This window comes from Hemiscyllium ocellatum, chromosome 26, assembly GCF_020745735.1.
Source record: "Hemiscyllium ocellatum isolate sHemOce1 chromosome 26, sHemOce1.pat.X.cur, whole genome shotgun sequence".
NCBI classification, from domain to species: domain Eukaryota; kingdom Metazoa; phylum Chordata; class Chondrichthyes; order Orectolobiformes; family Hemiscylliidae; genus Hemiscyllium; species Hemiscyllium ocellatum.
The window spans coordinates 48,240,581-48,256,616 of NC_083426.1; the positions used below are offsets into that span (position 1 = coordinate 48,240,581).

At 41.9% G+C, this 16,036-nt stretch overlaps 1 protein-coding gene across 1 annotated transcript in view; it reads left to right on the forward strand.

Annotated features, from left to right (window-relative positions):
- Positions 1–16,036, forward strand: part of LOC132828233 (bile acid receptor-like) — a 90,210-nt gene that overhangs the window by 60,288 nt on the left and 13,886 nt on the right. The window contains exon 8 of the mRNA XM_060845193.1: positions 3,170–3,298. Within this exon, the coding sequence (XP_060701176.1) occupies positions 3,170–3,298 (129 nt within the window). The remainder of the gene's footprint in view (positions 1–3,169; positions 3,299–16,036) is intronic.

The following is a 16,036-nucleotide window of genomic DNA, read 5'->3' on the forward strand; positions in this document are numbered from 1 at the left end:
CAGTGAGTACTCGTGTGCCTCAGGGATCAGTGTTGGGAGGACAATTGTTCACAATTTATATTAAAGATTTGGAGTTGGGGACCACGTGTAGAGTGTCAAAGTTTGCAGATGACACTAAGATGAGTGGCAGAGCAAAGTGTGCAGAGGACTATGAGATTTTGCAGAGGAATGTAGACACTTTAAGTGAGTGTGGAAAGGTCTGGAAATGAAATACGGTGTTAATAAATGTGAAATCATCCATTTTGTAGGAGTAACAGTAAAAAGGATTATTACTTGAACGATAAAAAGTTGCAGCACACTGCTATGCAGAGGGACCTGGGTGTCCTTATGCATGAATCACAGTTGGTTGGTCTGCAGGTATAACAAGTAATTAAGAAGGCAAATGGATTGTGTCCTTCATTGTGAAAGGGCTTGGGCTTAAAATAATGGAGGTTATGTTACAGCTGTACAGGATGCTGGTGAGGTCACACCTGGAGTACTGCATGCAGTTTTGGTCTCCTTACTCAAGAAAGGATGTACTGGCACTAGAGGGGGGTACAGAGGAGGTTTATGAGGTTGATTCCGGAGTTGAGGGGGTTGGCTTATGAGGAGACACTGAGTAGACTGGGATTACATTCTTGGAATTTAGAAGAATGGTTGTGGGGAGGGGGGGATCTTATAGAAACATATAAAATTATTAAGGGAATAGATAAGATTGAAGAAGAGAGGATGTTTCCACTGGCAGGTGCAACTAGGACAAGAGGGTATAGCCTCAAAATTACAGGCAGCAGATTTAGGACTGAATTGAGAAGGAATTTCTTCACACAGAGCGTTGGAAATCTATAGAATTTCCTGCCCAGTGAAGTAGTTGACGCTACGTCAGTAAATGTCTTTAAAGCTAAGATAGATTTTTTTTAAACAATATAAGAATTAAGGAATACGGCAAGAGGGCGGGTAAGTGGAACTGAGGCCACGAACAGGTTAGCCATGATCGTATTGAATAGCGGAGCAGGCCTGAAGGGCCAGATGGCTTACTCCTGCTCTGAGTTCTCATGTTCTTTATGTTCTTATACTTACTCTGCATCCACATAGATTCTGTTATGCCTCACTGGGGTAGTGAACTAAAAATCATGCCCTCCTATTCCTGGAGTCAATACAAAAGTTAAAGATTTTCTAAAGTATTCAAAATTCTCCAATTTTATCTGTCTTTTTGACCTAGGTTGACAGAAAACAATTACTACTTATTACAAATAAATAGATTCAAGCTAAAGATAAACAATTATGAACTATCAAATTCTAACATCCCTATAAAACTTTCTCTTCTCACAAATACGGACACAAACAAACATGGGTGTTATGGGCAGAGAGAAAGACTACGAAAGCAATTCAGTCTACTAGAGTTGCTTTGGGATGACCCTTTTGGTTTGGCAGAGCCTGCTCCTCGATTTTCATTCTCCAGGTACTTTCACTTGCTTGAAGGAGGAACAAGGCAACTGGTTTCTTATAGTCTCTGACTTATTGATTGAAAGCTCCAGATTAAAGCAACTGATGAGAGAAATAAAAAGGCCAGTAGATTATGACCAATGTAAATTAGTGTATCCTTGTTAGATTCATGAGATTTGAAAAATGTGGTGCTGGAAAAGCACTGCAGGTCAGGCAGTATCTGAGGAGCAAGAGAGTCGATGTTTTGGGCATAAAGCCCTTCTGTGCTTTTCCAGTGCCAGACTTTTTGATTCTGACTCTCCAGCATCTGCAGCCCTCACTTTCTCCTTTCTTTGTTATCATGTCAGACCATAGATTTTAAAGCGCTGAATAGCCAACAATCTCCCATTTCTTTTTCTACAGTATTTTCTTTCAGGAATACCTGTCTTTTCCATTCTGAACTCATCAAGCTAAAACAAGCCAGCACTTACACATCTCTGGCATCAATGATGATTTTGAAATTTAAAAATCACACAACACAAGGTTATAGTCCAACAGGTTTATTTGGAAGTACTAACTTTAGGAGCATTGCTCCTTTGTCAAATAACTAGTGGAGCAGAATCATAGGGCACAGAATTTATAGCAAAAGATCATATTGTCATACAACTGATGCAAATCAACAAAAAAGTGGGGAGGTGGCCTGAGTGAGTGGGTAGACAGCGGAGAGAGCAAACAGCATTGTGGTGTCAGGGCTGAGGATGGGTGACAATAAGTGAGAGAAAATATTGCAGGCAATAGTGAGGATGGTAGAGCATTAGCATTGGTAGGAGGGTCAGTCACAGAGACAGAGTGAGTGTGAGGTATTGGAGAGAAAATGATGTCACGTAGACTGATGGAGAGGAGAAGGACATTGACCTTCTCCCTACTGTGCTGGGCATTCCTCCAGTTGGCTGTGACTGCTTTATTCGAGGTGGCAATATCAGACTAGACTGGTTTAGTTTGGTGCTGCGGCCTCCATTGCTGGTCCTGAGGGAGGAGGAAGCTCTGTGTTAATACCAGCCTATCCAGCAGGATCTCCAGCATCCTGCTACAAATTAGAGCACTGTTTTCTTCTTATCTGCCATGTCTGGGACAAATATCAGCAAACATGCTGGTCATCTCTGGACTGACAGCTCTTCTCCAGGTGAATACTGGGTTTCTGAAGATGATGGGGGTGTAAGGAATGTCAGTGAATTCTGGGATATCTGCTGAGTGGCAAATTGCTCCAGGATCAGCTTGTGGTAAAATTGAACAGAAATCAGACTGAAGAAATGTAAAAGAGGTGAGGTTGATAGTTAATGAGGTGAATTTGGGAAGATAGGGCAAGAAAACTCATGAGGCCTCCCAGTGACACATCCTCCAAAAAATTTTATATAATTTGGACTTAACCAAGAATCATAAGGTTCGATCCATATTGCTTACTTTGCAGTCCAAGCTGCCTGACAATTCTCAACACCTTCTTATTTGAAACAGTAGGGAGGATTTTTATATATAATAATAACAACATTAATTTGTGACTTATTGTTTGAGTTTGATACTTAATTTTAACATTTTGCATTAATTAATTAATTTTATTCCTCTTCTGAACTGCTTTGCTTTTACTAATGTACGAATGTGTAGTGGAGACTATGTTTGTGGATAGTATTTTGTCAAATAGTTATTATATAACATTGGGCTATACCTGATTGAAACTCCCTCTTTCCAAATGATTCTTTCCTCTGTTTTGCAGACACTGATCACTATTCCACATTCTCTGGGTGCTGTCATAACCAGTGTTTTGAGGAGCATGTTCCAGCTGTTATGATGGAGCAGTCCCATCTGGATGAAGTTTCAATTATTGTTCCAAATTGTGCATTAGGTACCATCTTCTCATACAGCTATCATTTGCAATTATTGTGGTGAAGGCAATTATAAACCATATAATTTGCTTCTTCTTTCAAATGCAAACAGAAGTTATATAGGACTGAGATGCATATATTATTTGGGAATGATAAGTACAAGTAAGTTTAATATTCTCAATGCTTTCAAGGTAGTACATATGCCACAAATAAGGAATCGTTTATATTCACAGCAATGGGATTCAAGGAACAACAAATCATCTTTTATTCATTGGTGCACTATAGTCTTCATTCCTCAATACTGAGTCAACAAAATCAGTAACCTCTGCCTTCATTCTACTCCTTCTAAGTCTTCATTTTTCTTTGCCGACTTGCTTCTTTGGTTTTATCCCTTTATACTTAATTCAGGTGGCTGCTGTACAACCATTAGTACCTCGTCTGCACATAGTCTTTGGCTCTTCACTATACTCATCACACTCAATGACTTTGCATCGTGATTCTTTTTAGCATGGAGGGTAGGAATGATTACAGCAGCAGGAGTTAGGAGAATAAATGAGATTGTGTAATCTATATGGATTTTTACAAGGCTCCTAGGTGCCATATGTCAAACTTATCAGAGAAGTAAAAACTCATTGAATTCACAACAAAATGACAAGTAAAATCTAATATTGTCTCAGTGGCTAGAACTGAAAATGTGTTGCTGGAAAGGCGCAGCAGGTCAGGCAGCATCCAAGGAACAGGAGATTCGACGTTTCAGGCATAAGCCCTTCTTCAGGAATCTGAATTCCTGAAGAAGGGCTTATGCCCGAAACGTCGAATCTCCTGTTCCTTGGATGCTGCCTGACCTGCTGCGCTTTTCCAGCAACACATTTTCAGCTCTGATCTCCAGCATCTGCAGACCTCACTTTCTCCTCAGTGGCTAGAAATAAATTATCATAGTCAAAGGGTGTTTTTGTGAATGGGAGACTCTGTTTTCTGTGTGATCTGTAGGGCCCAGCAGATTGTTCTTTGATTTTTGTACTTTATATCAATGATTTGGATAATGATTAAGATGATTCAAAGCTTGTGCCTATGATGGATAGTAAGAAAGGAAGCATAAAGTTACAGATAGATGGCAATGGATATCAGATGAAAAATGGATTGAGCAGTAAACGATCAAATGGAATATAATTCAGAGAAGAATGAGAAAATGCATGACAAAGAAACATATTCTTGTCTTTTATTCATACATCACACTAAATCTCATTGAATTATGATCACTACCACGAGAAGACATTATAACCAACATGCTTTTCACCAGTCCCAATCCATTTACCAAACCTAATATGGACTGGATAAAAAATGAACTGAATGAACTGAATGAATAACTAGCCAAACAAAGTAGAAAACCAATTTTTTCTAGAATAAAATCATAAAGTCATAGAGTTATACAGCACAGAAACAGACCCTTTGGCCCAACTTATTCCTGCCTATCAGCTGACCCCAAACTGATCTCGTCTCTTTTGCCAGCGTTTGGCCCATTTCCTCCTAAATCACTCCTATTCATGTACCCATCTAGATGCCTTTTCAATGCTGTAATTGTACCCGGTTCCACTGCCTTCTCTGCCTCCTCTGGCAGCTCATTCCATACACGCACCATCGTCTGTGTGAAAAGGTTGCCCCCAGGTCACTTTTCAACCTTCCCCCTTACTTTTGGACTCCACTGCCTTGGGAAAACAACCTTGGCTATTCGCTCTATCCATGCTCCTCATGGTTTTATAAACCTCTATAAGATTCTGATGCTCCAAGGGGAAAAAACCTAGTCTAATCAGCCTCTCCCTATAACTCAAACCTCTAATCCTGGCCACATCCTTGTAAATCTTGCTGAACCCTTTCAAGTTAACAACATCTTTCCGCTAGGCAGGGAGAACAGAATTGAACATAGTATTGCAAAAGTGGCCTAACCAATGTCCTGTACAAGCACAACATGACATCCCAACTCCTATACTCAATGCACTGTCCAATAAAAGCAAGCCTGCCAAACATCTTCTTCACCTAGAAAAATGAAATCTAGAAAATTGATCTTTAGATTATTTCCATTTAAAGGTTCTAATTATCAGAACTACCATCCCAGCTGGTCATGTTTAGTTTGGCTACACATTTAAATTTTGAATACTGGTACAATTAAGCCAGGCCTGGTGCAAGAGTACCAGGTCTCCCAGGCAAATCTCTGCCAACATTGCACAAACAAACAAATAAAGGAAATAACACAGAGAAATTTAAAGTTCCTTTAGAGTGGAATTTAATGGAAAAGCAATTTAATGGAAGAGCACAAGGAATATTCATGAAGTAAGTTATTCAACTTTACTTGAAAATAAGTGGACCAGAGGACAGCCACTGCCATTGCCAGCTTGGATTAGGAGAGAACAAGCTGCAAGTCTCCTGGGAACAGCTTTCAGATACAGAATTTTTGATTAGAGATACAGCAGCAAATTTTACAGAGATGGAACCTGTAATTGGGTAAAACAATTCTGTCGTTGGTGCACTTGCCTGCTCTTCCAGACATAACTTTGTAGTCATTTCCCTAACTCACCAACAGTCAGTTCAGCTGACAATATTTTTAAAAATAAACCGACTGTTGCTGAAAACAAAAAGATCTTCAGCAGCTTTATGGTTTGATGGCTGGTTTGGAGATCAGAGGATTGGAATATAGAGTATGGTGAGGCAGATATTGAAGTCAAGAGCAACTCTATTGTTGTTTTGAGGAAGAGTTGAAGGGGTGAATGTGAAAGTGCAAAATGGAATGGTCACTATATCAGCCCTTGTCAACCTCCAGCAATAACCTTTGGCTGAGAAAAGAAAATCCTTGTTGGAAGCAATGGTATGGAAAATTGCATGATTTTAATAGATATGAAGGAGACAGAATAAAAATGGAATAGAGTTCAAATGAAAATATGAGGAAATATTGTCAACAATTAATCTATGTAAGTCTGTGAGTTTATAGTGAAATTTGAATATCTGAGTATTTGGGGCAGCACGGTGGTTCAGTGGATAGCACTGCTCCCTCACAGCGCCAGGGACCCAGTTTGATTCCAGCCTCAGGCAAGTGTCTGTGTGGAGTTTGCACATCACATGTCTGCATGGGTTTCCTCCGGGTGCTCCAGTTTCCTTCCATAGCCCTAAGATGTGTTGGTCAGGTGAATTGGCCATGCTAAATTGTCCATAGTGTTCAAGGATGTGTAGGTTAGTTACTTTAGTCAGGAGTAAAATGTAGAGTAATAAGGGTAAGGGAATGGGTTTGGGTGGGATGCTTTTTGGAGGGTCTGTGTGGATTTCTTAGGCCAAAGGGCCTGTTTCCACACTGTAGGAATTCTATGATTTTATATATATATTACTAGAAAATGGAAACAGTGAAATCGAGGTAGGCAATGGAAGAGCTGAAAATAGATTATATGATTACAAGGGAGGAATGCAAATTAGAAGTAAAAGCCTGGACTTTTGCCACAATGAAAGCCACTCATATTTATCAGAAATTTAGATATGATAAAATCTCAACTCTGAACACTGCACCCACAATTTTCATAGAGATAGAAATGGTGTCAGGTTACATTTTGCATATGTGTGAGCTGCGGACGAAATTGCCAATAGGAATGAATAGCTAACTCAGCTCCCATATGATTTTGGTAACCTGGGTATCTGAAACACAATGTTCAACATTGATATGATAGAGGAAGGTCTGAACTTTGTGGAAACATTAGGTAAATTGTGCCTTTGGATGTGATTCAGGGACATTTTGGAGGATGTCATGTACACTTCAGAAAATGTCAGACTTTCTTTGGATTTATTAAACGTAGTGTAAAAACAAATAAAGCTATTAACTGCTAAGCTGGATGGAATTGTCAACAGCTCTGTCAACATCAACTGCCGAAAATGTATCAAAAGCAGCTGCCACAGGACCTATCACAGCAAACTATCGAGTGTATCTGCCAAGAGAAACTGTCAAGTGGAAATGCAAGAGCAGCTTTTCAGAGGAACTGTCAAAAACACCTGTCAAAGGGAGCTGTGAAACTGTCAAGGCATTTAAAAGCAAATTAACAAAACAGTAAACAGTAAAAAAGTAAACGATACAGTGACACTTGACCAGCCCATTTACTGACATAAATTAGAGACCTATTTCCTTCTCCTGAAATAATAGCGCAGTGATGAGAAAAATAGTGCTGTTTAAATGTTTGATGAAAATTTGAAATGTTAAAAAATACGCTAATGATGTTACTCTTCTGACCTAGGATGGAGAGAGTTTCATTATTGGATTACTGCTGCAAGACTGATTTCATAACCATCAATTATAAGTAGATTGTATACAGTAGAGTGTCTGCCATTTTTTCAGTTTGATAGATCCAAATGGTTGTGGACTACAATGCCAGTGTTTGTTGTTGAATGTGATTTTTTGTTTTTATCGCACATTATATAGCAAAATAAAAATAAACATGTTTCCACTCATAGAGACATAGAGATGTACAGCAAGGAAAGAGAACCTTCAGTCCAACTCATCCATGCTGACCAGATATCCCAACCTAATTTAGTCTCACCTGCCAGCACCTGCCCCATATCCCTCCAAACCCTTCCTATTCACTTACCCATCCAAATGCCTTTTAAATGTTGCAATTGTACCAGCCTCCACTACTTCCTCTGGAAGCACATTCCATACACGTACCATTCTCTGTGTGAAAAAGTTGCCCCTTAGGTCTCTTTTATATCTTCCCCTCTCACCCTAAATCCATGTCCTCTATTTCTGGACTCCCCAACCCCAGGAAAAGGGGTCTATTTATCCTATCCATGCCCCTCATGATTTTATAAACCTCTATAAGGTCACCCCTCAGCCTCCGATGCTCCAGGGAAAACAGCCCCAGCCTGTTCAGCCTCTCCCTATAGCTCAAATCCTCCAACCCGAGCAACATCCTTGTAAATCTTTTTTGAACCCTTTCAAGTTTCACAACATCTTTCTGATAGGAAGGAGACCAGAATTGCATGCAATATTCCAATAGTGGCCTAACCAATGTCCTGTATAGCCGCAACATGACCTCCCAACTCCTGTACTCAATACTCTGACCAATAAAGGAAAGCATACCAAATGCCTTCTTCACTATCCTATCTACCTGTGACTCCACTTTCAAGGAGCTATGAATCTGCACTCCAAGGTCTCCTTGTTCAGCAACACTCCCGAGGACCTTACCACTAAGTGTATAAGTCCTGCTAAGATTTGCTTTCCCAAAATGCAGCACCTCGTATTCATTTGAATTAAACGCCATCTGCCACTTCTCAGCCCATTGGTCCATCTGGTCAAGATCATGTTGCAATCTGAGGTAACCCTCTTCGCTGTCCACTACACCTTCAATTTTGGTGTCATCTGCAAACTTACTAATTGTACCTCTTATGCTCGCTTCCAAATCATTTATATAAGTGACAAAAAGTAAAGGATCCTTGTGGCACTCCACTGGTCACAGGCCTCCAGTCTGAAAAACAATTCTCCACCACCACTCTCTGTCTTTTACCTTTGAGCCAGTTCTGTATCCAAATGGCTAGTTCTCTCTGTATTCTTTGAGATCTAACCTTGCTAATCAGTCTTCCATGGGAGCCTTGTCGAATGTCTTACTGAAGTCCATATAGATCACATCTACAGCTCTGCCCTCATCAATCCTCTTTGTTACTTCTTCAATAAACTTAATCAAGTTTGTGAGACATGATTTCCCAAGCACAAAGTCATGTTGACTATCCCTAAGCAGTCCTTGCCTTTCCATGCACATGCACATCCTGTTCCTCAGGATTCCCTCCGACAACTTGCCCACCACCGATGTCAGGCTCACTGGTCTATAGTTGCCTGGCTTGTCCTAATCACCCTTCTTAAACAGTGGCACCACGTTTGCCAACCTCCAGTCTTCCGGCACCTCACCTGTGACTATTGATGATACAAATATCTCAGCAAGAGGCCCAGTAATCACTTCTCTAGCTTACCACAGGATTCTCAGGTACACCTGATCTGGTACTGGGGATTTATCCACCTTTATGCGCTTCAAGACATCCAGCACTTCCTCCTCTGTAATATGGGCATTTTGCAACGTGTCACCACCTATTTCCCTACATTCTATATCTTCCATATCCTTTTCCACAGTAAATATTGATGCACAATACTTGTTTACTATCTCCCCCATTTTCTGTGGATCCACACAAAGGCTGCCTTGCTGATCTGGGAGTGGAAAAAGTGAGGACTGCAGATGCTGGAGATCAGAGCTGAAAATGTGTTGCTGGAAAAGCGCAGCAGGTCAGGCAGCATCCAAGGAACAGGAGATTCGATGTTTCGGGCATAAGCCCTTCTTCAGGAATGAGGAAACCCTATTCTCTCCCTATTTACCCTTTTGTCCTTAATGTATTTGTAAAAACCCTTTGGATTCTCCTTAATTCTATTTGCCAAAGCTATCTCATGTCCCCTTTTTGCCCTCCTGATTCCCCTCTTAAGTATACTCTTACAGCCTTTATTCTCTTCTATGGATTCACTCCATCTATCCTATCTATACCTGACATAATTTGGAGATGCCGGTGTTGGACTGGGGTGTACAAAGTTAAAAATCACACAACACCAGGTTATAGTTAAACAGGTTTAATTGGAAGCACACTAGCTTTTGGACCGATGCTTCTTCATAAGGTGATAGTGGAGGGCTCGATTGTAACACAGAATTTATGCAAAAATTTGCAGTGTGATGTAACTGAAATTATACATTGAAAAATTGATTGTCTGTTAAGCCTTTCATCTGTTAGAATACAGTGATAGTTTCACTTCTTTCATATGTAAATCACAAAACCTTTTTTTAAAAGTTGCATTCTCAGGTTAGCTGTTAACAATGGTGATAGCTAGACAATATGCTGAAAGTGTTAGCCCTCTGTGTTCTCTGTCTATGACCTGATGTTTAGATTGATTCTAATCTAAAAAGTGAGAAAACAGAGTTTTACATAAATTCATGCAGTTTTTGAGCTCAGAGTTCTACATGAATGTATGCAGTTTTTGAGCAAAGTGCAATGTAACTCTGCAAGTACAAATTCACCCCACAAAACATATGTGTGCATGTGGGTCTTTGTCTGTGTGTGTGTCTGTCTGGGGTGGGGGTTGTGAGTGTGAGAAAGTGTGTGTGTGTGTGTGTGTGTGTGTGTGTGTGTGTGTGTGTGTGTGTGTGTGTGTGTGTGTAGTGAGTGCAGAGTGTCTTAAGTCTGTGAGGGAGTGCATGTGTGAGTGTGGGAGTGTGCGTGTCTATAAGGGTGTGTGTGTGTGCCTGTGTGCGCGTCTGTATGTACCTGTGTCCGTGTGTATGTAAGAGTGTGTGTGTGTGTAGGAATATCTGTGTGTGTGTGTAGTGCAATGGTGGTCACCTGTAATGTGACATGAACCCAAGGTCCCAGTTGAGGCCCTCCCTATGGGTGCCGAACTTAGCTATCAGCCTCTGCTCGGCCACTTTCCTCTGCTGCCTGTCCCGAAGTCCACCTTGGAAGATGGTCACCTGAAGCTCCGAGGCTGAATGTCCTGGACCACTGAAGTGTTCCCCAACTGGGAGGGAACCCTCCTGTCTGTTGATTGTTGTGCGGTGCCCATTCATCAAAGGCTACGACAACGGATGAATGGGCACCGCACAACAATCAACAGACAGGAGGGTTCCCTCCCAGTTGGGGAACACTTCAGTGGTCCAGGACATTCAGCCTCAGACCTTCGGGTGACCATCCTCCAAGGTGGACTTCGGGACAGGCAGCAGAGGAAAGTGGCTGAGCAGAGGCTGATAGCTAAGTTCGGTACCCATAGGGAGGGCTTCAACCGGGAACTTGAGTTCATGTCACATTACAAGTGATCACCATTGCACTACACCCACATACTCTCACATACACACGGACACAGGTACACACAGACACGCACACAGACACCCACACACACCCTTATAGACACACACACTCCCACACTCCCACATGTACCCCCTCACAGACTTAAGACACTCTGCACTCACTACACACACACACACACACACACACACACACACACACACACACACACACACACACACACACACACACACACACCCACATGCACACATATATTTTGTGGGGTGAATTTGTACTTGCAGAGTTACATTGCACTTTGCTCAAAAATTGCATACATTCATGTAGAACTCTGAGCTCAAAAACTGCATGAATTTATGTAAAACTCTGTTTTCTCACTTTTTAGATTAGAATCAATCTAAACATCAGGTCATAGACAAAGAACACAGGGGGCTAACACCTTCAACATATTGTCTAGCTATCACCATTGTTAACAGCTAACCTGAGAATGCAACTTTTAAAAAAAAGGTTTTGTGATTTACATATGAAAGAAGTGAAACTATCACTGTATTCTAACAGATGAAAGGCTTAACAGACAATCAATTTTTCAATGTATAATTTCAGTTACATCACACTGCAAATTTTTGCTATAAATTCTGTGTTACAATCGAGCCCTCCACTCTCACCTGATGAAGGAGTGTTGCTCCGAAAGCTAGTGTGCTTCCAATTAAACCTGTTGGACTATAACCTGGTGTTGTGTGATTTTTAACTTTATACCTGACATATGCTTCCTTCTTTTTCTTCACCAAACCCTCAATTTCTTTACCGCACCAATCAACCACACCACCCTGTGGCCCAACATTTCAACTCCCCCTCCCACTTTGCCGAGGTCATGGAGGTCCTGGGCCTCCTTCACCGCCGCTCCCTCACCACCAGACGCCTGGAGGAAGAACGTCTCATCTTCCGCCTTGGAACACTTCAATCCCAGGGCATCAATGTGAACTTCAACAGTTTCTTCATTTCCCTTTCCCCCACCTTACCCCAGTTCCAAACTTCCAGCTCAGCACTGTCCCCATGACTTGTCCTACCTGCCTATCTTCTTTTCCACCTATCCACTCCACCCTCCCCCCTCGACCTATCACCTTCATCCCCTCCCCGACTCACCTATTGTACTCTATGCTACTTTCTCCTCACCCCCACCCTCCTCTCACTTATCTCTCCACCCTTCAGACTCTCTGCCTGTATTCCTGATGAAGGGCTTTTGCCTGAAATGTCGATTTTACTGCTCTCAGATGCTTCCTGAACTGCTGTGCTCTTCCAGCACTACTAATCCAGAATCTGGTTTCCAGCATCTGCAGTCATTGTTTTTACCTCAATTCCTTTAGTCATTCAGCATTCCCTATACCTACCAGCCTTTCCTTTCACCCTAACAGGAATATACTTTCTCTGGATTCTCATCATCTCATTTCTGAAGGCTTCCCATTTACCAGCCATCCCTTTACCTGCAAACATCTATCCCCAATCAGCTTTTCAAAGTTCTTGCCTAATACCGTCAAAATTGGCCTTTCTCCAATTTAGAACTTCAACTTTTAGATCTGGTCTATCCTTTTCCATCACTATTTTAAATCCAGTAGAATTATGGTCGCTGGCCCCAAAGTGCTCCCCCACTGACACCTCAGTCACCTGCCCTGCCTTATTTCCCAAGAGTAGGTCAAGTTTTGCACCTTCTCTAGTAGGTTCATCCACATACTGAATCAAAAAATTGTTCTTGTACACACTTAACAAATTCCTCTCCAACTAAACCCTTAACACTTTGACAGTCCCAGTCTATGTTTGAAAAGTTAAAATCCCTGACCATTACCACCCTATTATCCTTACAGATGGCTGAGATCCCCTTACAAGTTTGTTTCTCAAATTCCCTCTGACTATTAGGCGGTCTATAATACAATCCCAGTAGGGTGATCATCCCTTTCTTATTTCTCACTTCCACCCAAATAACCTCCCTGGATGTATTTCCAGGAATATCCTCCCTCAGCACAGCTGTAATGCTATTCCTTATCAAAAACACCACTCCCTCTCCTCTCTTGCCTCCCTTTCTATCCTTCCTGTAGCATTTGTATCTTGTAACATTAAGCTGCCAGTCCTGCCCACCCCTGAGCCATGTTTCTGTAATTACAATGACAGTTTATAACTAAATTAATGCCTTATGCTAAAGAAATATTGATTTGATGCTGATTTGACAATATTTTTAATGATTTAAACCTTTTTTTGATTTCCACAGAAAACCCCACGATACAAATTACATACCAGTATAGGTAGATTAAGAAGCAATTTTGAAATGTTGCAAACTCTATTGAGATTGTACACTTCATTATTTTTTTCATCATTGGATTACTATTTTGTGAGAAGGGAATAGGACTCCAATTTATAGAACATAGAACATAGAATAGTACAGCACAGTACAGGCCCTTTGGCCCACGATGTTGTGCCGAGCATGAATCTTAACCTAAGATCAACCCAACCTACACGCCCCTCAACTTACTGCCATCCATGTACTTGTCCAGCAGCTGCTTAAATGCCCCGAATGTCTCTGACTCCACTCCCACTGCTGGCAGTGCATTCAATGCACTCTCTGTGTAATGAACCTACCTCTGACATCTCCCCTGTACCTTCCTCCAATCACCTTATAATTATGTCCACTCGTGATAGCTATTTCTGCCCTGGGGAAAAGTCTCTGGCTATCTACTCTGTCTATGTCTCTCATTACCTTGTACACCTCTATCAAGTCACCTCTCTTCCTTCTTCTCTCCATTGTGAATAACCCTAGCTCACTCAACCTCTCTTCATAAGACAAGCCCTCCAATCCAGGCATCATTCTGGTAAATCTGCTCTGCACCGTTTCTAAAGCATCTGTATCTTCCTATAAATGAGGCAACCGGAACTGGTAACAATATTCCAAGTGTGGTCAAACCAGTGTTTTATGGCGCTGCAGCAAAACCTCGTGGCTCTTAAACTCAATTTCCCTGTTAATGAAAGCCAAAACACCATACACCTTCTTAATAACCCAATCAACTTGGGTGGCAACTTTGAAAGATCTATGTACATGGACCCCCAAGATCCCGCTGTTCCTCCACACTGCCGAGAATCCTGTTTAGCCCTGTGCATTTAAATTCAACCTTCCAAAATGGTCACCGAATTCCAGGTAGAATACTTTCCAACTACTATCACTTGCTGTCTTCTTTCGGCCAGCCAATTCTGTATGCAGACAGACAAATTTCTCTGTATCCCTTACCTCCTATCTTTCTGAATGAACCGACTGTGGGGAACCTTATCAAATACCTAAATGAAATCCATATACATCACATCCACTGCTCAACCTTGGTCAACTTTTCAAAAATTCATTTGTGGGACTTGGATGTTGCTGGCTGACCAGCATTGATAGCCCATTCCTATTTGCCCTTGAGAAGGTGGTGAGCTGCCTTGAATTGCTATAGTCTACTTGCTGTGAGTTGACCCACAATGCCGGTAGGGAGAGAATTCCAGGTTTTTGACCCAATGACTGTGACACAGCTACTGTATATTGCCACGTCAGTGTAGTGAGTGGCTTGAAGGGGAGCAGGCAGGTGATAGTACTCCCAAGTACCTGCTGTCCTTCTAGATGGAAGTGGTCATGTGTTCAAAAGATGTTATCTAAGGATCTTTGGTGAATTTCTGCAGTGCATCTTGTAGATAGTGCACATTGCTGCTACTGAGTGTCAGTGGTGGGGGGATTGAATGTTTGTAGATGTGGTGCCAATCAAGTGGGTGGCTTTGTCTTGGATAGTATCAAGCTTCTTGAGTGTTGTTGAAGCTGCGCCCATCCAGGCAAGTTGGGAATATTCCATCACACTCCTGATTCATGTTTGTCGATAGTGCATAGACTTTGGGGTGTCATGAGGTGAGTTACTCGCCACAGCATCCCTGGTCTCTGACCTGTTCTGGTCACCACTGTGTCCATGTGGTGAGTCCAGTTGAGTTTCTGTTCAGTGGTAACTCATAGGATGTTAATAGTGGGGGTTTCGGTGATGGTAATACCATTAAATGCCAAGGAGCAGTGGTTAGAATGTCTCCTATTGGTCATTGTCTGGCATTTGTATGACGTGAATGTTAGTTGCCACTTGTCGGCCAAAGCCTTAATATTGTCCAGATCTTGTTGTGTTTGAGCAAGGACTGCTTCAGTATCTGAGGAGTCACGAATGGTGTTGAACACTGTGCAATCATCGGTGAACATCCACACTTCTGACCTTATGACAGAGGAAAGGTCATAGTTGAAGCAGCTGAAGATCGTTGGACCTAGGACACTACCCTGAGGGACTTCTGCAGAGATGTCCTGGAGCTGAGATGTCTGACCCTCCACATCCGCAACTATCTTCCTTTGTGCCGGGTATTACTCTAACCAGCGGAGTGTTTTCCCTCTGAAACCCATTGATTCCAGTTTTGCCAGGACTCCTTGATGCCATACTCAGGTAAATGCAGCCTTGATGACAAGGGCTGTCACTTTCACCTCACCTCTGGAATTCAGCACTTTGTCCATGTTTGAACCAAGGCTGTAATGACATCAGAAGTTGAGTGACCCTGGGAAAAACCCAAACTGGGTGTCACTGAGCAGCTTATTGATGAGCAGGTCTGCTTGATAGCACCGTTGATGACCCCTTCTATCACTTTACTTTTGATGGAGAGTAGATTGATTGGGCGATAATTGGGTATGTTGGATCTGTCCTGCCTTTTGTGTACAAGACATACCTGGGCAGTATTCCACATTGTCGGGTAGATGCCAATGTTGTAACTAGTTAAAAATCACACAACACCAGGTTATAGTCCAACAGGTTTAATTGGAAGCACACTAGCTTTCGGAGCGACGCTCCTTCATCAGGTGTTGTAACTGT